The 21,970-nt window shown below is 59.0% G+C and overlaps 2 protein-coding genes across 11 annotated transcripts in view; one reads left to right on the forward strand and one right to left on the reverse strand.

Annotated features, from left to right (window-relative positions):
- MAP4 (microtubule associated protein 4) overlaps positions 1 to 10,782 on the forward strand; it is a 150,018-nt gene extending 139,236 nt beyond the window's left edge. For 2 of the 9 annotated variants that reach the window (XM_077790013.1, XM_077790018.1), the window contains 4 exons: positions 3,234 to 3,315; positions 5,796 to 5,908; positions 9,038 to 9,137; positions 9,250 to 9,356. In XM_077790013.1, the coding sequence (XP_077646139.1) occupies positions 3,234 to 3,315; positions 5,796 to 5,908; positions 9,038 to 9,137; positions 9,250 to 9,257 (303 nt within the window). In that variant the 3' untranslated portion in view covers positions 9,258 to 9,356. Of the gene's footprint in view, positions 1 to 3,233; positions 3,316 to 5,795; positions 5,909 to 9,037; positions 9,138 to 9,249 lie in introns of all 9 variants that reach the window. The other 7 variants (XM_021538978.2, XM_021538980.2, XM_077790011.1 and 4 more) reach the window with 6 other exon arrangements.
- A 3,629-nt stretch (positions 10,783 to 14,411) lies between these two features.
- The window catches only part of DHX30 (DExH-box helicase 30), a 31,330-nt gene continuing 23,771 nt past the window's right edge, over positions 14,412 to 21,970 (reverse strand). For both annotated transcript variants that reach the window (XM_021538984.1, XM_021538982.1), the window contains 10 exons: positions 21,866 to 21,970; positions 20,686 to 20,861; positions 19,247 to 19,453; positions 18,841 to 18,922; positions 18,048 to 18,241; positions 17,815 to 17,974; positions 17,426 to 17,583; positions 16,856 to 16,959; positions 16,639 to 16,778; positions 14,412 to 16,142 (listed from right to left, as the gene is read on the reverse strand). In XM_021538984.1, coding sequence (XP_021394659.1) covers positions 15,907 to 16,142; positions 16,639 to 16,778; positions 16,856 to 16,959; positions 17,426 to 17,583; positions 17,815 to 17,974; positions 18,048 to 18,241; positions 18,841 to 18,922; positions 19,247 to 19,453; positions 20,686 to 20,861; positions 21,866 to 21,970 — 1,562 coding nt within the window. In that variant the 3' untranslated portion in view covers positions 14,412 to 15,906. The remainder of the gene's footprint in view (positions 16,143 to 16,638; positions 16,779 to 16,855; positions 16,960 to 17,425; positions 17,584 to 17,814; positions 17,975 to 18,047; positions 18,242 to 18,840; positions 18,923 to 19,246; positions 19,454 to 20,685; positions 20,862 to 21,865) is intronic.

Genomic DNA, 21,970 nt, shown 5'->3' on the forward strand with positions numbered 1-21,970 from the left:
CCTGAGCCCAAGGAAGTTTGTTCCAGTGGTGTTTAAATACCCTGGGTTCCCGAGGAGCTGTCACATCTGGTGAGGTGCCCGGGGTGTCTGGTCAGAGCCTGGTGCAGTGACACAAACCCTGCTCAGGACCTGCCTGTGGAGCCAGCTGGGGCCACTTCTCCTGGGAAATGCATGTCCAGCTGGCTGAACCTCCACACGACTGATTTTTCCACAAATCTTTGCAAATGGCAACCAAACGTGGGTTCCTAACAAGTGGTTCCCTCCAGGCTGCCTTCCCACATCCCTGCTGCCCTCCTTTCTGGGGATTTGGGATTTGTGGTTCTCTCTGCTGTCTCCATGATTTGCACCTTGTCCATGATGGGAGTGTTTCTCCTGGAAATGCTCCCACAGGGAAATGCTGGCCTCGAGCCCTGGTGTGCATGAGGAGCCCTCAGGGGGTTTCCAGCTCTCTTTCTGTTCTGCTGCCTGTTCCTGCTGCTGCTGCTGTCCCCCAGCCTGTCCCAGACGTGGTGGCAGAAGTGCCTTTGGCCACGCTGGTGACAGCTCTGGAGCAGCTGGTGGCATTTCCCTGTCCATGCACTCCAAGGAGCTGCATTTTATAAGCCACTTCCATTTTGCCACCTTCACCTTGTTCAGCCTTTCAGGAGCCCCCCAGGTGCCTTTCCTGTTCTTTCAGGCTGCCAGAAATGGGTTGGAATGTGGGGGATCTTTCCTTGCCTGGTTAACTGTGTCAGTGGAGTGTCCTTCTGCTCATGAATCACCCTCCTGTCCTTCCCTCTACATTCCCAGCCCTGGGGACACCTGTGTCCCTGCTTTCTTCTCCTCTTCTCCTCTCCCACACTCTCCTTTCACCACTGCAGTTCTGCTCCTTGCTCAGCTGCTTAAGCAGCTCTTCATCCTGCATTTTCTGAGCCAAAAGTTCATTTCCAGGCTCCAAATGCTCCCAGAGCAGCTCCAGGCAAGCATTCCCAGCCCTCCAGCACAGGCAGTGTGGATGTGAGCGCTCAGTCTGTCTTCCCAAAAAATCATTTTTTATTTTTATTTTGTTCATTTCTGTATCTTCTCGCTCCCTTTGGAGCACTGTGATTTGAGTGGCCTCTTCCAAGACGTTTTCTTGCTCAGGTAGCTGTGGTGGTCACTTCTGACAGAATTCCCAGTGTTGAATTCCCAGGTGAGTCTGCCTGGAAGGTCTCTTCTGGTCTGTGCCTTCAGTTAGGGCTTTTAGGAATCCTGTGGACAAGAGCGTCGTGGTTTAGAAGCAATTCCTGATGGAACTTTAGGGTTGCTCTGGTGGAAGTGATGGACATGGAATGGTTTGGGTTGGAAAGGACCCTAGAGATGATTGAGTCCACCCCTGCCATGGCAGGGACACCTTCCCCTGTCCCAGCTGCTCCCAGCCCTGCCCAGCCTGGCCTGGGACGCTGCCAGGGATGGGCACTGTGCTGCCACCCCAGCCCAGGGCACCCTCAGTGCCCATTCTGCCCTCTCCCCAAGGAGATCATTTCCTTTCCAAGCCAAGATTCCCCAGGAGCTGTGCCCAAAAGCAGCAGCTGCTGTTGCTGCTCACCAGAAATACCTGGACACAAGCATGGTTCAGTTCCTGGGGAAATGGTTTGGATGGTTTTTTTGCTGAGTATTTCCCACTCTCAGAACCACTGAGGTTGGAAAAGATCTCCAAGGCCATCGAGTCCAACCTCTGAGCAAGTTTTCTGTTCCAAGAATCAGAACAGAGGTGGATTTTACAAAGTGCAGGCAATGTCTGTGGGTGAAGGAAGTTTGGGAAGGGAATTTGGGGCGTCCCTGTGTTCCCCTGTCCTTGGGCTGCACTGGCACATGGTCAGAGCCACAAAAGCTAACAAGAGCCAAACTCCCAAAGTTTATTTCTGGCACCAGAGTCTGTGTTTGGCTCTCTAAGTGCAATGCCAAGGTGCAGACCCAGCTCCTGCTGGAAGTCCTACGAACAGACCCTTCAGTGGGGGTGGGACAGTTTGCATCTCAGGTCAGGAGTCACAGCTGGTAACAAAAGAAGGATTTCCAAGTGCATTCTGTGAGATAAATTTAATCTCAGTTTTGAGCAAGCAAGGACTGCTGATGAAAGCTGTAGTAACTTTACTCCTGAAAAAATCCAGTCAGGGTCTGTGAGTGAGCTTTGTCACTGAGCTGGGGACATGGGACCTGGCAGGAGGCTGAGCTGGGCTGTCCTGCTGCCCCTGGCAGCATCCTGGGACTCCCCCCTGGGCACAGGGAGCCCCTGCTTCCCTAGGAGGAGTTCTGGCAGATTCTCCTGAGAGCTCCCAGTAAACTCCCAGAGCAGCTGGTGGGCAAGGAATTGCTGTCACTGGAAAGGAAATCCTTGGGTTTCCTCTGGGAATGACCTGGAGCAGAACTGAGCCTGCAGGTTCCAGCTGCTCTCACCTTGGCCTGGAGAGGGATGGATTCCTGGAGCAGTGCATTCCATCTGGGCACCACGATCCCTCTGAGAATTCCCATCTGCTTTGAGTGGAGGGACCCTAAGGATCATCCAGTGCCACCCCTGCCATGGCAGGGACACCTCCCACTGTCCCAGGCTGCTCCCAGACTGGCCTTGGGCACTGCCAGGGATCCAGGGGCACCCACAGCTGCTCTGGGCACCCTGTGCCAGGGCCTCTCCACCCTCCCAGGGAACAATTCCTAATTCCCATTATCCCACCCATCCCTGCCCTCTGGCAGTGGGAGCCATTCCCTGTGTCCTGTCCCTCCATCCCTTGTCCCCAGTCCCTCTCCAGCTCTCCTGGAGCCCCTCCAGGCCCTGGCAGGGCTCTGAGCTCTCCCTGGAGCTTCTCCTCTGCTGGATGTGGTGGTGCAGAGCAGAGGCTGGAGCTGTGGCACAGCCCTGGCCCTGCAGCAGGGCTCTGTGAGGTGGCCCCAGGCTGGCCAGGAGCCGTGTGGGGACCCTGGCAGCAGCAGGGTTGGCATTTATTGTCCCTGTTCCAGGGCTTGTGTCCCATGGCCGTGCCTGAGCTCAGCCTGGGCTGGCTCTGTCCCTCTGTCCTGCTGTCTGTCTCAGCTCTGTCCTCACTTTGCCCCCTGGCTCTGGGTGAGCCCAGGGCTGGGAGTGCCAGGCAGGATTCCTGGGATCTGCAGGAGGAAGGAGAGCAGGGGCACAGGCTCACAGAGCACAGCCTGAGGTGCCTTTGGCCTCCAGAGTCTGCAGGGCTTTCTCTGTGCTCAGCTGCTGCTTTTTGTCTCCCCAGGTGCAGATCCAGAACAAGAAAGTCGACCTTTCCAAGGTGTCCTCCAAGTGTGGCTCTAAAGCAAATATCAAGCATAAGCCAGGTAGGAATTTTACCATTCCCTCGTTTTCTGTAGGTTTTGTTCCTTAGACACAGTCCTGGATTGGGACTGGAATAGTTTAAGGGGCTTGTTGCTTTCAGAGGAAGTCCCCAGCGTTTCTGGAAATTCCTAAAAATGCTTCTTCCACAATTCCTGGTGGTTTGATGAGCAGAGAGGGGGATTAGGAGATGTGGGCTGTCCTCTTGCCTGTGAAGATAATCCACAGCTTTGACTCAATTCTGCTTTTCCTGCTCATTTGAGAAGGAAAACAAGGATGCTTCCGCAGTCATTCCAGGAAGCTTCACCCTTGCTCACAGAGCTTTGGGGCACTTGGAACATCCCAGGATGTTCACGGAATATGGAAGTATAAAGAAAATTCCCTTCAGCTCCTCAGAGCACATTCCAGGGTCCTTTAAGCCTTGATTCCAGGGCAGCTCCTGCCTCAGGTGGAACCCCCGTGGCCCTGGGGTGAAGTGTCTGGGATGAGTGTGGGAAGGGAGCACAGCAGGTGCTCTGCCTGAAGCCCTGGGAGCCCCAGGTTGGTCCCAGCCCTGCCCAGCCCAAGCTCCTGGGGCTGGAGGCCCGAGGGATGCTCAGTTCAGCGCCTTGGCTGGCCCCTGTGCCTGGGGACACAGCTCCCTGCCCAGGGTGGCAAGGAGCCCCACAGGCTGCTCTTTGTCCCCTCTGGGAGGGTCAGGAGCAGGGGGGACCCTGCCCAGCCTGGCAGGCCGGAGCAGAGCCCCCCTCCTGCAGGAGCCCCCCGCGCCGGGCGCTGGGAACGCGCTGCCGCGGGCACGACCCCGCGAGCTCAGCGCTGGCACAGAACCAGCAGGGAGGGACAGTCGGGCCTTGTGCAGGCCTGAGGAGGGCACAGCCACCCTGGCACGGGCTGCTGCTGCTGCTCTGCACCAAACCCCTCGGGTTTTCCCCAGAGCCTGGGGCTTTAATGGTGGCGCTGGGAGGCAAAGCTGTGCTCAGCCAGACTTGAGCTGGGCTTTGGAGAAGCTGCAGCCAGGGAAAGGTGGCCCTGTCCATGCAGGGGGGTTGGAATCATCCTTAGGATCCAGGATTCCAGTCTGGGGGTTTGTGCACTGTCTATTTGTCAGTCAGGAGGCAGCGCTGTGATCAGAGGGATGGAGCATCTCCCCTGGGAGGAGAGGCTGAGAGAGCTGGGATTGTTCAGCCTGAGAGGAGAAGGATTTGGGGTGACCCCACTGTGGCCTTCCAGGACCTGAAGGGAGCCAAGAAAGATGGGGAGAGATGACTTCCAAAGGCCTGGAGTGCCAGGACAAGAGGAATGGCTTCCCACTGCCAGAGAGAGATGGGATCTTGGGAATTAGGAATTGTTCCCTGGCAGGGTGGGCAGCCCTGGCACAGGTGCCCAGAGCAGCTGTGGCTCTCTGGATCCCTGGCAATGCCCAAGGCCAGGCTGGACACTGGGGCTGGAGCAGCCTGGGACAGTGGGAGGTGTCCCTGCCATGGCAGGGGTGGCACTGGATGATCCCTTCCAACCCAGCCCATTCTGGCTTCTGTGGTTAATGGGAATCTATCTATATCTAATTCTATCTATTATATCTATCTATCTATCTATCTATCTATATATATATATATATATATATATATGTCTATATCTATGTCTATCTAGATCTAGATCTAGATCTAGATCTAGAGCTATATAATATATATCTATATCTATATCTATCTATCTAGATCTATATATCTGTATCTATCTATGGGACTCTATCTATATCTAATTCTATCTATTATATCTATCTATATCTATATCTAGATCTAGATCTATATCTATATATATCTATATATCTATATCTATATATCTGTATATATCTATGGGAATCTGTCTGTATCTAATTCTATCTATTCTATTCTGTCTCTAGATCTATCTAGATCTAGATCTAGAGCTGTATCATCTATATCTAATTCTAGCTGTGGGAATCTATATCTAATTCTGTCTATCTAGATCTAGATCTAGATCTGTATCTATCTGTATCTCATTCTGCAATCTGTTCCACTCTGGGCAAATCTTGCTGAAGTTCTGCAGGAGGTTTGTGCCCTCCAGGTTCCCCTGCAGCGTCCTGGGGTGTGTGCTGGGGTAGGGAGGGGAGGCAGGCAGTGCCACAGAGGGGCAGGAGGTGCCCTGGCACTGCTGAGCGCACGGGTGGCTGAGCTGGAGGGGCTGGGCAGGGGCAGGGACGGGAGCAGGGGGACAGTGAGGGACGGTGGGGTGGCGTTTCTCACCTCTGGTGGAGGAGACAGCCTCAGGAGCAGATCCAGGGAGGATCTCTCCAGCCTGTCTGGATGTGCAGCATTCCCCAGGGCCCTGGTAGGTGGCACGGCTGGAAAGCACCAACTGTGCTCTTCCAGAACTTGGATTGGCCTGGCCCTCCTCCCAAAGGTCCCCAGGGGCTCCTGGGGGGGACTGCTGGGGGCTTCCCCAAACTCAGCCCTGCTCCATGTCCCTGCAGGGGGAGGAGACGTCAAAATCGAGAACCAGAAGCTGAACTTCAAGGAGAAGGCCCAGGCCAAAGTGGGATCTCTGGACAACGTGGGACACTCGCCGGCCGGAGGAGCCGTCAAGGTGAGGGCTGGGATGTGGCACAGCCAGGGAATGGCTTTGATCCAGTTCTTGTCCTGCTGCTGCTGCTGTGCAGCTCCTCCACCACAGCCTGGTACAGCCTCCTTGCTCCTGGGGCCTCTGCTGTGCACCCTGGGGTGAGGATGGAGCCCTGGTGAGGATGGAGCCCTGGTGAGGATGGAGCCCTGGTGAGGATGGAGATCTGGGTGAGGCTGGAGCCCTGGTGAGGATGGAGCCCTGGTGAGGATGGAGCCCTGGTGAGGATGGAGTTCTGGATGGGGATGGAGCCCTGGTGAGGATGGAGCCCTGGTGAGGATGGAACCCTGGTGAGGATAGAGTTCTGGATGGGGATGGAGCCCTGGTGAGGCTGGAGCCTGGGTGAGGCTGGAGCCCTGGTGAGGATGGAGCCCTGGTGAGGATGGAGCCCTGGTGAGGATGGAGTTCTGGGTGAGGATGGAGCCCTGGTGAGGATGGAGCCCTGGTGAGGATGGAGCCCTGGTGAGGATGGAGCCTGGGTGAGGATGGAGTTCTGGGTGGGGATGGAGCCCTGGTGAGGATGGAGCCCTGGTGAGGATGGAGCCCTGGTGAGGATGGAGCCTGGGTGAGGATGGAGTTCTGGGTGAGGATGGAGCCCTGGTGAGGATAGAGTTCTGGGTGGGGATGGAGATCTGGGTGAGGATGGAGCCTGGGTGAGGATGGAGCCCTGGTGAGGATGGAGTTCTGGATGGGGATGGAGCCCTGGTGAGGCTGGAGCCCTGGTGAGGATGGAGCCCTGGTGAGGATGGAGCCTGGGTGAGGATGGAGTTCTGGGTGGGGATGGAGCCCTGGTGAGGATGGAGCCCTGGTGAGGATGGAGTTCTGGGTGGGGATGGAGCCCTGGTGAGGATGGAGCCCTGGGTGAGTCTGGCTGGAAAGGAGAGCGCTGGACTCCCCTCGGGGTGCCTGACCCTGCTGGCCATCCCGAGGGCTGGCACTGCCCATCTCCATCCTCTTGGAAGCTGGGAGCAGGGATCCCTGCAGGCTGTGGGCCCAGCAGAGGGGCTGGCAGGGCCTTCAGCCCCAGTGAAAGCTGCTGAGATCCCCTGCTCTGTGCTGGGAGAGAGCCCCTGGCAGTCTCGGGAGCATCTCCAGATCCATGGGATGCCCTGAGCTGGAAGGATCTGTCCAGCCCAGTCCTTCAGCTCTGTTTTTGTGGGGGTGAGAGCAGAGCACAGCTCTCATGGCTGATTCATCCCCTCTCCCACAGGAACACAAACTGTCCCCAGGCTCGCTCTGCACGCTGCAGGTCTGCCTGCAGCAATGGGACATCTGTGCTCAGGGAGGGGACATTGCGTCCCTGAGGGATGTGTGGGCCTGGCACAACCCCAGGAGCTGGGAATTGTGCTCAGGGAGTCGCTGGAACAACCCCAGGAGCTGGGAATTGTGCTCAGGGAGTTGCTGGAACAACCCCAGGAGCTGGGAATTGTGCTCAGGGAGTCGCTGGCACAACCCCAGGAGCTGGGAATTGTGCTCAGGGAGTCACTGGAACAACCCCAGGAGCTGGGAATTGTGCTCAGGGAGTCGCTGGAACAACCCCAGGAGTTGGGAATTGTGCTCAGGGAGTCACTGGAACAACCCCAGGAGTTGGGAATTGTTCTCAGGGGTCCCTGGAAGGGACTCATGACACTCCTGCCATGGCAGGGACACTTTCCACTACCCCAGGCTGCTGCAAGCCCCAGTGTCCAGCCTGGCTTCGGGCACTGCCAGGGATCCAGCTGGATCTGGGCACCCTGTGCCAGGGCCTGCCCACCCTCCCAGGGAACAATTCCTTCCCAATATCCCATCCATGCCTGCTCTCCTTCAGCCTAAGGCCATTCCCCCTGTCCTGTCACTCCAGGCCCTCAGGAAAAGTCCCTCTCCAGAGGTGAGCTCTGAGAGGATGCTGTTTCAAAGGGGCTGGTGGCTCTGGAAGCAGAGAAAACCCCTCTGGGGGCAGCCTCAGGGCTGCCAGCAGGACAGGCAGACCCAGGAGAATCCCCTCCAGGCACTGGCATCCCCTGGGTGTCCCAGCCTTGGTTTGTTTGAGGCTCTGTGTGTGCAGAAGGGCTCAGAGCTGGGCTGAGCTGTTGTGTTAGAGCCTGAAAGCAGCAGTGCCAGTCCTGAGGGGCAGCAGGATTTGCTCAGTCATTCCTGGCAAAGCAAGGGCACGGGGCTTGGCCACTGCTCAGGATTCTCCTGTCTCCAGCCCTGTCTGGAAACTCCATCCTGGCAAATCATGGCTCAGGGAAAGCTGGAAGGAGCTGGAGAAGGTGCTCCTGCGTTGGGAGGGATGTGGAACTTTCTGTAAGAGAATTCCAGAGGACTGGAGAGGCTGGTGAGGACACTGGTGCTGTTTGCTGGTGAGGGGTGCTTCCGCCCAAGCTCCAGAACCTCACCTGTTTGGGTTTGTTCTGGCTGTGGAGTGTCCCCTGGCCTGGCTGGCTGTGCTGGCAGTGCTGCTGCTGTCCCAGTCCTGTCCAAGGGGATCTGTCACCCCTGGGACCCCCGGGGCAGCAGGAGCCTCCAAGGGCAGGGGGCTCAGCTCTCCCCCAGGGCAGGGCCAGGAGCTGACTCCAGGTGGGATGAGCAGCTCTGCCGTGAGGCCAGAGCAGGATGGGATCCTCTGAGCTCTCACTCCTGGTTCATGGCTCAGCCTTGAGGGAAAAGGGATCCTCGTGGGAGCTTGGCCTCCCCGGTTTGGGACCCACCAGGTGCTGGCAACACGGAACGTGGAGTGGTTTGGGATGGAGGGACCTTAAAGCCCATCCAGTGCCACCCCTGCCGTGGCAGGGACACCTCCCACTGTCCCCGGGTGCTCCAAGCCCTGTCCAGCCTGGCCTGGGACCCTTCAGGGGCAGCCCCAGCTCACGATGCCGTGTCACAGCAGCGACCCCTCGGCCGCAGAGCGCTGGGGTCTGTCCTTGGCCCTCCCCGTGCCAGCTGTTCCAGCTGTTCCAGCTGTGTCTGCCAGCCGAGCTCCAGGACCCGGGAGCACCCGGAGGAGCTCCGGGGCCGCGGGGTGGGTCAGACCCCGCAGGGCCGGCCAGGATTTGCTTTCCCAGGGTTTGCCATCGGCCCCGGCTCGCCCTGACCGCGCCGCGCTTGTCGTTGCAGGCGGAGGGCGGCGCGGAGCCGGAGAACGGAGCGGGGCCGGGCCCGGGCAGCGCGGAGCAAAGGGAAACGCAGAGCCTCGACACTCACATCCAAGAAACGAGTAAGTGCCGGGGCCCCGGGAGGGAGCCCGGCAGCCCCCGACCGCTGCTAGCGACGTCGGCGGGGTTGTCGTGCCTTTCTTGTAATTCGGAAAATCGCCTTTTATCTTCCAGGCATCTAATGATGACATTATGGTATCGTCTTCCATTCCCCTCCTGTCCCTTGTCTCCTCCTCTCCCCGCGTGCCCTTGTCCCCTGCCCTTGTGTCGCTGCAGATTGAGTCTCACCAGCTGACGTTCCGTGCCAAGGCCCAGCTCGAACGGACCACGGAGCGGACATGGTCTCCAAACCCCCCACCCTTCCCCGCAGCGCCCGGCCCGGGCCCCGCCGCTCCCGCCACCGCCGCCCTCGCAGCAAGGCTCGTGTCCCGGCCCCGCTTGGCTCTCCTAACCCGGCCTGCCTCGGCCGGGCAGCGCTCCCCTCGCCCTCGGGGCCGGCCGAGCCCGCGGGGCCGGGCCGGGCCGAGTTAACAGGGATAAGCTGTGATCTTTCTTTCTGTCTTTTTTTAACCCCTTCCCTCCTCGCCGCTTCAGTTTCTGCCGCCCGTGGGATGCCGATAAGTCCCCTCCACACTCGTTAGGCTGTTTTAACTGTTGACTTGAACCTTTTATTCTTTGTGACGAAGTGTTGATGAATTATCGTGTTCGAACCCGCGCTAAGTTTCCTTTTCTCTTTCCTTCTTTTCCGACCCGTAGGAGAGTAGGGACATTTAACCGCTGCTGCCGTGCCGGCTTCTTACTGACATATCCAGCCGTTGTAACTTCTTTGTTGTTGTTTGGGGTTTTTTCTTTTTACTATTTTAAAACGATGGAGCGAGTTCATGGGATTAAGCCATGTCCGGAAGGAAAGGCACAGGAATGTGTGAAGGGGCAAACTTGCTGTGAGAGCTCAGGTGGAGCCTGTGTTGACCTGGAGATGCGTTAATTGATGCTGGAGATTGTGTTAATTGATGCTCGCGAGCCCTCCCCGCGGTGCCTTCTGCCGGGGTGGTTTGTTTATTCCGAGCCCTGGGATTTCTCCCGTTTTTCCAGGGCCGAGGCCGGAGGCGGCCGTGGCGGGGGCAGGAGGCAGGGCCGGGAGTTCTGAGGCTGCAGCAGGTCCGTGCGGGTGTGGGCAGCAGGTCTGGGGGGTGTGGGGGGTTTTTGGGGTGACGGATGCGCCGGGATGAGCAGGGACAGCAGGAGCAGGGAAGGGCAGCGCTCATCCCGGGGCAGCAGGGCAGGGTTGGTGCCAGGGAGTTGCAGCTCTGACTAGGAAGGAGATGTAACCACTCTTGGAGCTCCTCGTTTCAAATGACACTAAAGAAACGAAATGTAAATAAATTGAAACAAAACAAAAAAACGAAAGTGTTCTTGGGTGGTCAAACTAATTTAAAGAATTAAAAAAAAAAAAAAAAAAAAAAAGGCAAGCAGAATAACAAAACACTGGGATCAAAAAGAACTGAACCAGGCGTGTGCTAAGGGGGGCTGCTCCAGGAGGGGACAGAGGGAAGCCTGCAGCTTCTCGTGCTTGTGGGAGTATTTCTTTGGGAAGCCAACAACGACACGATAACCCGGAATCTGTATTTACACACAAAGATTCTTATTGCACTTGTATTTTTTATATTAAAGTTTGCATGGTTTCTAATAAAATGGCATTAAAATGTACTAGTTTGCATCAAAGTCGTCTGGTAGTTTCATAAGTGCTTTTTCATCTGAATACAAATTTAAACGATGCAGATTTGCACCTGAAAGGGGCGGTTATATATACCCAGAGACCTCCCAGTGCTTCCCTTCCTCTTCCTCCTCCTCCTCCTCCTCCTTTTCCTCTTCCTCCTCCCCACCTCTCCCCTCCGCATCCCCGTGATCCCGGCCGGGGAAGGCGGCCGTGCCGTCGCTCCCGGTGTGTCCCGGTGTGTCCCGGTGTGTCCCCGGAGCAGCCGCCGCCACCGGGCCTCGCTCGGTGGGAGGAGCTGGAGCCGGCCCCGCTCCCCGTGGCCCTGTTCGGTCCCTGTGTGCCGGTATATATCACTGCCCGCCCGTGACGCTTCCTTCTTTCTTTTCTGCTAAATTCTACACACCAGCTTCAGCTTGGCAGCCTTGCCTTTGCTTTGGGCGATTCTTTTTCCAACACTTGAATTGAGGGAAAATTAGGAGAGGAGAGGAGCAGGGGGAGCCCCTCGGCAGGACGGGGAGCCTGGAGCCTGGTTCCCAGGCTGGAGCCTCCTGGTTCCCAGGCTGAGGCCAGCCAGGGTGGCCTTGGCAGGGCTGGAGCCGAGTCCAGGCTCACAGGCCGGGCAGGGGCGCTGGGAGCAGGGTCTGTGTGCCGGAGGCAGCCGTGGGCTACCAAAGACGAGGTGGAGGCTGAGATGTCGCGTTCCTCTTGCTGCTCTTCCTGGGGCACCCCAGGCCTGTGGTGGCCTGGGATGTCCCGGGATGAGACTCTCTGGGATGTCCCGGGATGAGATTCCTGGAGTGCCCCGGGATGAGATTCCCTGGGATGTCCCGGGATGAGATTATCTGAGATGAGATTCCCAGGGTGCCCAGGCGAGGCCCCGGGCGAAGGGAGGCAGCCGGTCCCGGTTCAGGGACCGCAGGAGGAAGGCAAGTGGCAACATTGCACTTTATCTTCTGAGATTGCAAAAAGCAAACGAGCCCTGCCCCGCTGCAAGGGGACAGGGGCGTCACCTTCTCCCTGCTTTTATCCGATTCCCGATGATCCCGAGCGCCGGGCGGAGGTGGCTGCGTGCGGTGCCCCGGCTGTCCCTGCCCAAACCCCGGCCCAGCCGAGCCCCCGGCCCGTGCTTCTGTGCCACTTCTCTAACACTTGTTGTGCCTGTGTTTAGCTGATGAACTAAATCCAGATACACTAGTTTGCCGTGGTGTTTCTAGGACAGCTTCAGTTTTAATACGGATTTGTTTTTCGAGTTTATTTGGAGGAAGCGGCTGTACATATTGCTAGGCTGGGAAGGAGCCGTGTGTGCTGGGAATGACTTTAGTTTCCTGTCCGGAGAGGTGGGATGAGCTGGGTACCGCTGAGACCTTAACGCTGCTGGGGAAGGGGCTGCGGGCGCCGGTGGCTCCATCGAGGGCTGGAGGCAGCAGATCCGGGGGGAAGCAGGAGCTGAGCTCTGAATGAGGTGCAAGTTGAATGTACACGTTCCTGTCCCGGGCTGGCGACGGGGGTCCTGGCTTTGGCCGCCCTGCGGGGACTCTGGGCAGGGGCTGAGCGGGGCCAGGCGGGCGCTGCTGGCCGGCTGCGGGCAGGGCTCAGCCGAGGCCGTGGCGGAGCTCGGGGCGAGGAGCGGCTGAGCCGCCCAAGGGCGCTGGGGAGGCGGCGGGGCCGGGGCGCGGCTGGGGGCGAGCCCCGTCCCGGCGGGGCTGCGCTTCCTCCGGGCCGGAGCCCGGCGCCTCCCGCCTGTTCCCGGGGGTTTTCACCCCGTTAATAGCAGCGTTCGAGCCGCCGCGGTTCCCGTGGGTTTTCACCCCGTTAATAGCAGCGTTCGAGTCACCGCGGTTCCCGTGGGTTTTCACCCCGTTAATAGCAGCGTTCGAGCCGCCGCGGTTCCCGTGGGTTTTCACCCCGTTAATAGCAGCGTTCGAGTCACCGCGGTTCCCGTGGGTTTTCACCCCGTTAATAGCAGCGTTCGAGTCGCCGCGGTTCCCGTGGGTTTTCACCCCGTTAATAGCAGCGTTCGAGCCGCCCAGTCCGGGCCCGGGGCCGCCCCAGCGCCGGGCTCTGCGGTCCCGGCCGCAAAATGAATGTAGCTTTTTCTCCGCTGCCCCTCTCGCTGTCCCCGCGTCGTGTCGGTGTGAGAGGGGCCCCGGGACCCTCGCGTGTTCGTGTTCAGGCAGAATTCCCGGTTTCTTTGGAGCGTGGTGGCGGTGGCGGCCTCGGGGCTCGGGGAAATGTGAAATGTCCCCAGGGCTCGGCACCTCCGGGCTCAGGGAATGTCCCCGGGCCCCGTGGCCGGCGGGTGCGGCGGAGGCGGCAGCAGCAGCAGCAGCATGGAAAGGGCTCGGAGGGGCTCCGGCTGCCCCTGGAGCATGGAAAGGGCTCGGAGGGGCTCCGGCTGCCCCTGGAGCATGGAAAGGGCTCTGAGGGGCTCCGGCTCCCCCTGGCCGGGGGAGCCGGAGCCCCTCAGAGCCCTTTCCATGCTCGCCCCATCCCGGGAGCGCTCGCTCCCCGCCCGCCCCGCACGGTCGCACCCGCGGCCCCCGCTGTCCTCACCGGGCTGTTGGTGAGGCGTGAGCAGCGCGTGGCGTGTTCTCTCAATGTGCCGTGTTTTGATGATTTTGTGTCATAGGATGATTCTGCAGGGCGTGCCCGAGGAGGGGGGCTCGGCTGTCCCTGCGCCGTGCCCGGGGAGGCGAGGGCTGGGGAGGGGAGGTCAGTGCTTGGTGTGAGACAACGGAGCCCATGGTTGGTTCTGCCTGTGTGTCTCCCCTCCCCGGGGGCTGTAAGAGCGTCGTCTCCTTAGCAACATTTCCTGACTTGATGTTGTGGTTCTTACTATTGTAAAGGGTTGAAATAAAGCTTCTAGATGTTCCTCCTCAGGCTGCTGTGGCTCTGTGGGCCGGGCGGGGGGCGGTGGCACAGCCCGGGGCTCCTGATGTGGTAAGGAGGGGCTGGAGGAATTTGGGTGTCTCTGATTTCAGCCACTGGAGAATTCCCATCCCTGGCTTTGCTCCGCAAGCCTGGGCTCAGAGGGGAAGGGGCTCTGGGCTGACAAGGGCCCTGTGGGAGCCCCGGTGCCCACGGCACAGCTGGAACAGCTGGCACAGCCAGAGGGTACCAGCACCTCCCGGAGGTGCCCTGGCCACTCGCACAGATAAAGAAAAGGTTTTCCACCCTGGCTTGGCCCTGACCCGAGACCCCAGACAGGACCGGGAGCCAAGTTGCAGGTGCCTGTGCCTGGAGCAGCCGCTGCTCTGCCCGTCCCTGAGCGCTGCTGTGGAAGCAGCCCCAGCCCCGCTCAGCTCCCCCAGAACGGGCACAGCAGCACGGGGACAGCCTGGCTGGCTTTGGGTGGCTCTGGGACACGCTGGGCTGGTTTCTCCAGGCACCAGCAGCCCCAGGACATCTCCCCCAGCAGCCCTCCCTCAGTGCCAGCCCCCGGTGCCCACGGCCACTGTCCCCTCGGGGTGGCTGGGGTCGGTGTGGGAGCTCCAGGGCAGCTCTGACCTCGCCCAGCAGAGCAGTTGCTGCTGCTCTTCCCTGCCCCAGGAAAGGCACAAAATTCCAACCTTTGCAGAAAAAAAATACAGTAAAAAAAGAATGAAGAGGACAGAGGCAGTTCCTACTCTATCCCTTTTTATTGTCTTTAATCTATGTTGTAAAAAGATCCAGTATCACATAACAGCCACGGAAGTATCCCAATATCACACTAGTTCGGAACCATTTAGACAATAGCTTAGTCTTTTTTTTTTTTGTCTTTTTTTTGTCTTTTTTTTTTTTTTAAACCTGCTGGAAGGGAAAACCATACTGCCCATTATACAGGCCAAAAGAAACAAACACTGGTCAAATAATAGTGACAACCTCAAGCAAGTGAAATGAAGATGAGCAGTTTGGAGTGAGCCCAGGCTGCAGGACTCCAAGGGCCCCGCGCCGGCGTCCCCACGGCCGGGGGCAGCGGAGCCTGGGCAGGGCCCCCGGGCCTTGTGCTGGCACAGCCCCGGCGCCCTCAGCCCATGAGCAGGAACTTAAATGGCAGAACTGGGAGAACCAAAGGGTGGCCCCGGGCCAGGAGCCCCTGTGCCATGGAAACGGCCTCGCTCCCATTCCCGGCTGCAGGTACAAAGAGCGTAAGAAATGGGAATAAAAAGAAAGGAGCCCAGGCCCCGGGGGGCACAGCCCTGGGCCCGAGGGCTCCCGTTACAAACCCCGACCCTCACAACAGCCCTGTGAGGTAGGTCACTGTCTTCGGACAGAGAATCCAAGGCAAAGCTGGGATTAAACTCCAGATTCCTCAGCGAGTGCTGTGCCTGTCGCAATCCTCCTTCCACAGAAATATGGTCCCTGTTCATAGAAAACAAAGGATTTTGTGCCTCTGCTCCTGGCTTCCCGCAGGAGCGGCGCTCACAGGCAGCCTGGCAGCTACAATCACGTCCTGTGTTGCACAAGGGACAGGGATCCGGCCTCCTCCACGTGGGGAGAAGAGGAATTTAAAAAAATCATAGGAACAACGCAAGAGGACGAGAAGTACAGGCAAGTTGGGAAGGACGAGTCACATCTCACACTCAGACGCCACGACTGTGCTGGGGCTGGCAGGGCCCCTCGGATCCCACGTGGAATTCCTCTCCATCCCTGGAATTCCTCTCCATCCAGTGCTTTCGGGGCTTCCTCCATGTGGAGAGCGGAGAGACAACGATCAGCCAGAGCTCCCTGCCGGAGCCGCTGCATCCACGATCCTGGCACAGCCGGGACATCCGTGTCCTCCTCGTGAGCCCAGGGCAGCTCTGGCCCCGTGGGGAGGGGGCAGAGGAGGGCCCGCAGCAGCCGTGGCTTGCTCCCGGTCCGGGACCGGCGCTGGACGAGCGGAGGAGGCGGGTGGGCGTCCACGGAGCTCGCGCCGGGGTCCGTCGGCACTCCCAGTCCTTTCCCGGCGGGACTGCGCTGCTCTTCCCACGCGGTGACCATGCACGGAGCCGACAGCAGGAGATTCGGACAACATTAATCTTCTAGGATGGAGAGAGATGACTTCACAAGGGATAAATAGAACTTTATTTAAATAAACATTTGTGAACATCTTTATACAAATTACAAGTCCCCACACGAGGCTGCAGCTCCGCCTACGAGCCGAAGCTGCCGGGAGGGCCCTTGAGCAGATCCACCAGGATGTCGAGCAGTTGGCTGTGCTGGTGGTGCAGGTCCCCGGGGATCGCGGCCATCTCGTAGCACAGGCACGTCTCCACCATCTTGGAGAGGGACACGCGGAAGTCGCGCAGCAGGCGGATGGTGTAGGAGTCCCCCTCCAGCACCAGCAGGTCGCTGTCCGTCAGGGACACCGTCGCTCGCCAGCCGTCATCTTGGAGGGAGGGAGAGCGCGTGAGCGGGGAACGGGGCTGCTGGGGCTCCTCTGCTGCCCCTCAGGCAGCTCCTCCCCATGCCCGTTCTAGCCCTGTCTGGGGACTCAACTGGGCCAACAGCTCCACAAACGCCAGGCAGCTCTGAGCAGGCACTGGGATGCTCCCCGTTTCCCACAGGAGGTGACCGATGGCATAGCCCTGCTGAGCTCGCAGGCTAGAGACCAGTGCCAAAACCCCACAGGCTGAACAGACACATCCCCAGGGACTAGTGGGATCCTGGCAGCTCAGCTCCTTGCCCCAGGATGATCAGGCACAGCCCTAAGGCTCAGCCTGCCGGGGCTGCTTTGTCTCCCTGCAGAGCAGCAGCTGGGAACAGCTCACAAACCATCACCTCCGTGGCCCCGCCACAGCAATGGTTCCCAGCCCCAGAGCCTCGGGAAGCAGGAGCTGGGGCCAGGGAGCAGCTGGAGCGGGCTGGGCGCCCCGAGCACTCACCTCGCACGTGGATGTCGGTGTCAGTCATGAGCAGCACGGCCAGCGGGTGCACCTGCGACGAGTCGCGCACGAAGACGCCGCCGTTGGACTTGACGGCCATGAAGTAGGTGAGCCAGCGGCTGTAGAGCTTGGATGCTTCCCTGCAGGAGCAGCTCTGTCAGCCCAGCCAGGCCCAGGCACGGCCACTGCCTGAGGGACCCCCTCCCCGATCACCCACCTGTTGATGGTGGACTTGTGCAGCAGCACGGTGCCGGCCTTGGTCCGGTACGCGTAACTGTTGGGCTTGAACTTCCCCTGGCGCGTCACCTTGCCTTGTCTCACCTGGACAGGGAGGGGACTGTCACACACCTGCACCGGGGGACTGGCACACACCTGACAGCCACGGCCACCCTCTGACAGGGGGAGGGCAATGGCCCCTCCGCTCCCAGGAGCTCCATGGGTTAGTGGAGCGCGTTCCTGGGGTGATCACACCTGGCCGTCACCCGGTGCCATCACAGACAACAGGGGGAGGAAGATGCCACCTCAGGCAGCAAACAGGAGAAAAATGCCACTTCAGTGGCTCCCAAACCCAGTGATGAGAACCCAAACACGGACCCACACAAGCTGGGGTGGCCACTCCTCGTGAGTGGGGCTCAAGGACAGCACTGGAGTGCAGGCTGGAGCCCAGGGCAAGACATCTGGCTTGACACTCATTCCCAAGAGAGCAGAAGCTTCTCTGGCACCTCAGCACTTCCCGGTGCCACCTGCTGTGACAGCCATCCCCGCGGAGCGATGGCAGTGCCAGTACCTGGATGAGGTTGGGGTAGAGCCCAGCCATGAGGACACCCTTGACCAGTTCCTCCTCCTCACTGTACTGGTTACACACGGACGAGGGCATGGTACAGTCGGAAGGGGATGACACCAGGAAGGCTTCATAGAGGTTCTCAGAGAACTGCTTGACAAGGCCTGGAGGGAGGAGACAGCCCCAGGGATGAGATTCATCCTCTCCTTCCCCCCAAGGAACGAGTCACCTCAGCAGGGCAGGCAGCACCGGTCTGGGCTGGGACAGACGACCTGTCCCGGGCCAAGCCAGACCCTGCCCGGTCCCGCGGTCCCCGGCCCAGCACAGCCCGTTGGTGTCCCTGCCTGTGCAGCAGCGCCTGGGGCCAGGGGAGGGGAGGATGGCTCGGAGCTCACCGTTGATGAAGCGCAGGCTGGGCCCGTACAGGTAGTAGTCCTGCAGGTAGTTGTCCCTGGCACGGCTGTCCCGGCGCCGCAGCACCTCCTCCCAGCCCGCCACCGCCCGCACGAAGGCCAGGTGGTCACTGCCGCTCTCCCGGCTCAGCACGGCCTTGGCCTGGGACAGGGACACAGCTGAGCCTCGGGCAGCCCCCGGCCCTGCTCCCCACCTGCGCCGGGGGGCTCCTCACCTTGTCCACCTCGGCGCGGTTCTGCAGGCTGCTGCTGAAGGGGTCCCGCGTCAGGCACGACACGATGACCAGCAGCGGGTGGAGGCAGCGGTAGATGGAGGCCAGGACAATGGCCTTGGCCAGCCGAGGGTCCGTGGAGATCTGGGCCAGGCGTTTGCCCAGAGTGGTCAGGGCTTCCCGCTGGTCCAGCACTCCTGCAGGAGAGCCACCCGTGTGGCACACCCATCAGCTCCCAGCGCAGCCAGAACAGGGGACTGGGGAACTGCCAGGGCTGGGAAGATTCGGGGTGACCTCCAGAAGAGGCACACGGACAGGGGCCTGCAGTAAGCACCCAGAACCCCCAGGTCTAACTGAGCTCAGGACAAAGAAACAGCTGTCACAGCCACAGGACCATCCACAGGGCCCAGGCCTCAACTCCAGATCACCACTTCCCTTCCTTCTGTTCTCCAGCCCAGAACTCCAGATCACCACTTCCCTTCCTTCTGTCACCCACCTCTGAACTCCAGATCACCACTTCCTTCCTTCCTTCACTCACCTTTGAACTCCAGATCACCATTTCCCTTCTTTCTGTTGCCTCCCCTTTATTTTTTTAACCTTGGGAAGCTATCCCAAATTTTTAAGTAAAGCAATGTGGGAAATCAAACAGCACAGGGCACGTGGTTTGGGAAAGTCACTGTCAACTGCTATCCCCATCCAGGGACAATCCTGCCCAGTCTGCCCCACAGCAGCCTGTGCCAAGTCCCATTCCCATGCTGAGAACAGCAAATGTTTGCAGGACACAGGATTAACTCACCAATCTCCTGCAGCAAGATCACGGCTTCATCCACAGCTTTAATGTCAGGGCTGTCCAGAGCCTTGGAGAGAAATTCAACTGCCTGCAACACAGCAGGGAAAGGGAAAAGGGAAGAGGGAAGAAGTGAGCCTGTTTCCCATACAGGTGTGAGAGCCCTCGGGAACCCAGACTGCAGCACAATTCCCTCTTTGTTCGCCTCCAGGGATATGAGCTCATCCCTCTCCATTCCTTCAAGCTTCCAGACACACTCTGTGATCTCAGGGATCTACATTTCCTGGTCTGAACTTCCCAGGACAGCAGCATGTTTAGCCAAGCAGGAACTCAAGCGATCAGCCCTTGGGTTCTTCCCACTCCGGTCCCTGGGGCTGCACAAAGCCCCGAGTCCCGCAGCCAGTGCGGTGCTCACCGTTTTCTCTGGCATGTGGATCTTGGCCTGCACCACCAGGTTCTCCAGGGGCGTGCGCAGGATCTCGGGCACCTGGTACGTGGGCATCTTGTCCAGGCGGCTGCGTGGGAACAGGTGGTAGGCAAAGCCCGACTGGCAGCGCCCGGCGCGCCCGCGCCGCTGCACCACGTTGGACTTGGACACCCACACGGTCTCCAGGCAGGACACCTGTGGGGACAGCAGCAGGGTGAGCACTCCCGCAGCTCTGGCCTGCTCAAACCACAGAGCCCCAGACTGCTTTGGGCTGCAAGGGACCTCAAAGCCCACCCAGTGCCACCCCTGCCATGGCAGGGACACCTCCCACTGTCCCAGGCTGCTGCAGCCCTGTCCAACCTGGCCTTGGGCACTGCCAGGGATCCAGGGGCAGCCACAGCTGCTCTGGGAAATCCATTCCAGCCCCTCCCCACCCTCACAGCCAAGAATTCCTTCCCAGTATCCCGTCCAACCGTGCCCTCTGGCAGTGGAATCCATTCCCTCTTGTCCTGTCACTGCAGGTCCATATCCAAAGTCCCTCCCTTTGCCATCTTTCCTCCCAGCCAAGAGAACTCAGACTGTCATGAGTGATGAATGGTCCCAAAGGGCCAGGGAAGCCTTTCCCACTCTCCTGCCTCGTGCAGTGCCAGTCTCTGTCCAGCAGCAGCTCTGGGCTGCGTGGATGGGACCCAGATGCCACCTGCTGGACACCTGTCCCTGTCCCATCCCAGGGCTCCTCATCCCAGCCCTGCCTGGGGTCTGCATTCTGAACTGGGAGAAACTGGGCAAATACCAAAGGGCTGGGTTTAAACCAGCCCAGAACTGTTCCAAAGTGTGAATGGCCCTGGGAGATGATGTTCTAGAACAGGGGCAGAGGGATGTTGCCAAATTCCTTTTCCCAACAGCAACAGGAGCACAGTTGCCTTCACTTTGTTGCAAAGGTGTACTCACGAGCCTTCCCAGGCTCAGGGCCCAGCACTGCAGGGAATGGGCCTGGGGGCAGCAGATCCCCCTTGGAAAGCTGAGGGATTGGGCAAGGACAGCTGGAAACAAGAGCAGGATCTAACAGGTCAGGAGAGACAGCAAGAGGTTTTTGAGAAATTATAAAAAAGGCTGAAAGCAAAGAGAAAAGCTACTGGTGTTCTATAGTGAAACAGAGCTGGGAAGGGAGGAGGATTTGCCTTAAATTTCTTTGAAAAAACTCAGAATCTGGTGGGAAGCCTGGCCCAGAGCTTGGACACAGCAAACACTGATTGAGGAGTCAAGCACTCTCCTCAGACAACACAACGCCTGTGCCCCAAATGGGAACAGGGGCCAAATGGGAAGCAGCTCCATCATCCCATTAATGGCACCTCCAATGTTCCTCTGAGCACAGCCCTCTGCTCCAGAGTGTCCCAAACGAGTCAGAGGCAGCAGGGCAGCAGTACCTTGGTCTTGAGGTCGTAGCGCTCCTCCTTGTGCGTGCCGCTGTCCACCACGTGCACGATGTCGTTGATGGTGATGGAGGTCTCCGCGATGTTGGTGGCCAGGACGATCTTCCTGACGCCCGGTGGAGGCCTCTGGAAGATGTTCTGCTGGTCCATCATGGGGATGTTGGAGTGCACTGAGAAACCAAAGCAGAGTCAGACCCACCCAGCTGAGCTTCTCCTTGTACCGTCACCTCTCGCAGGAATGGGGATTCCAGCTGCCAGTGGGCACAGCCAGCAGCTTCCAGACCCCAGGAAAAGTTTCCCTGCCAGCCACAAGTCACTTGAGAAGGCCTCATTTCAGTTGCTTCAACGTGTGGCTCAGCGGCAGCACGAGCTCTGTTCACCTCCTGTCCCAGAGCGTGGTGGCACCCCAGGAATATCCCTGGCAGAAATCCCACAGCCTCCCACAGTCCAGTTCTGCAGCTGCCCCTCCTCCCAAGTCCCCTGGGGCAGGGATTCTCACTGCCACATGGGCCACTCTGTCAGAAGTGCTCTCAGTGAGGGCCCATGGCTGTCCTGTATCCCGGCTTTCCCTGCCACAGCTCAGCACCATGCAGGAATTCCTGGGAGAGCACGGCAGGGAAGAGGGGAGCAAGCGCTTTCCACCAAACTACACTTGCACTCAATTAACAGCCCAGCTGCTCAATGCTCTGCTCCTGCCTGCCTGGTTTGACACTGAATAGGCAGAGCTGCTAAAAAACAAACAAAAAATGCCAAAAACCTTAAGAGCTTTGCAGAGCAAAGCTGCCTTTTGTTGTGAATTTCCTCCTGGGGCAAGGAATGTTAAATTCACTGATCAAAGCTAAGCTCCAGAGTCCACCTGCACCCCAAGGAACAGGTCCTGAGATCTTTTCTGGGCAGGCCCAGCATGCAGGCACAGCAGGGCAGAACTGAGCTGTTTTCCCTTGCCTAATTCCAAATTGCTGGAGGCAAATGGGAAGCCACTGTCTTTGATCACACAAAGGAGTTACTCAGCCTCTGCTAGGAGGAGTTACTCACCCTTACCACACACCATTACACAGCTGGGACATCAAAGCTCACCAGCTCTGTAGCAGAGCAAAGCTGAAGGGGCACATCAAGCCAACTGTCCCAGATTCTCCCGAATCCTGGGAAGAAGGGGCTGGCCCTGCCCTCTCACCTGGCAAGACGAGGTAGCGGCTGTTCTGCGAGCCCAGCATCTCCAGCAGCCGCTGCTGCACCCCTTTGATCTCCTGCCAGCCAGGGAGGAAGCACAGGATCCCAC

This window comes from Lonchura striata, chromosome 1 (assembly GCF_046129695.1).
Source record: "Lonchura striata isolate bLonStr1 chromosome 1, bLonStr1.mat, whole genome shotgun sequence".
Classification (NCBI taxonomy): domain Eukaryota; kingdom Metazoa; phylum Chordata; class Aves; order Passeriformes; family Estrildidae; genus Lonchura; species Lonchura striata.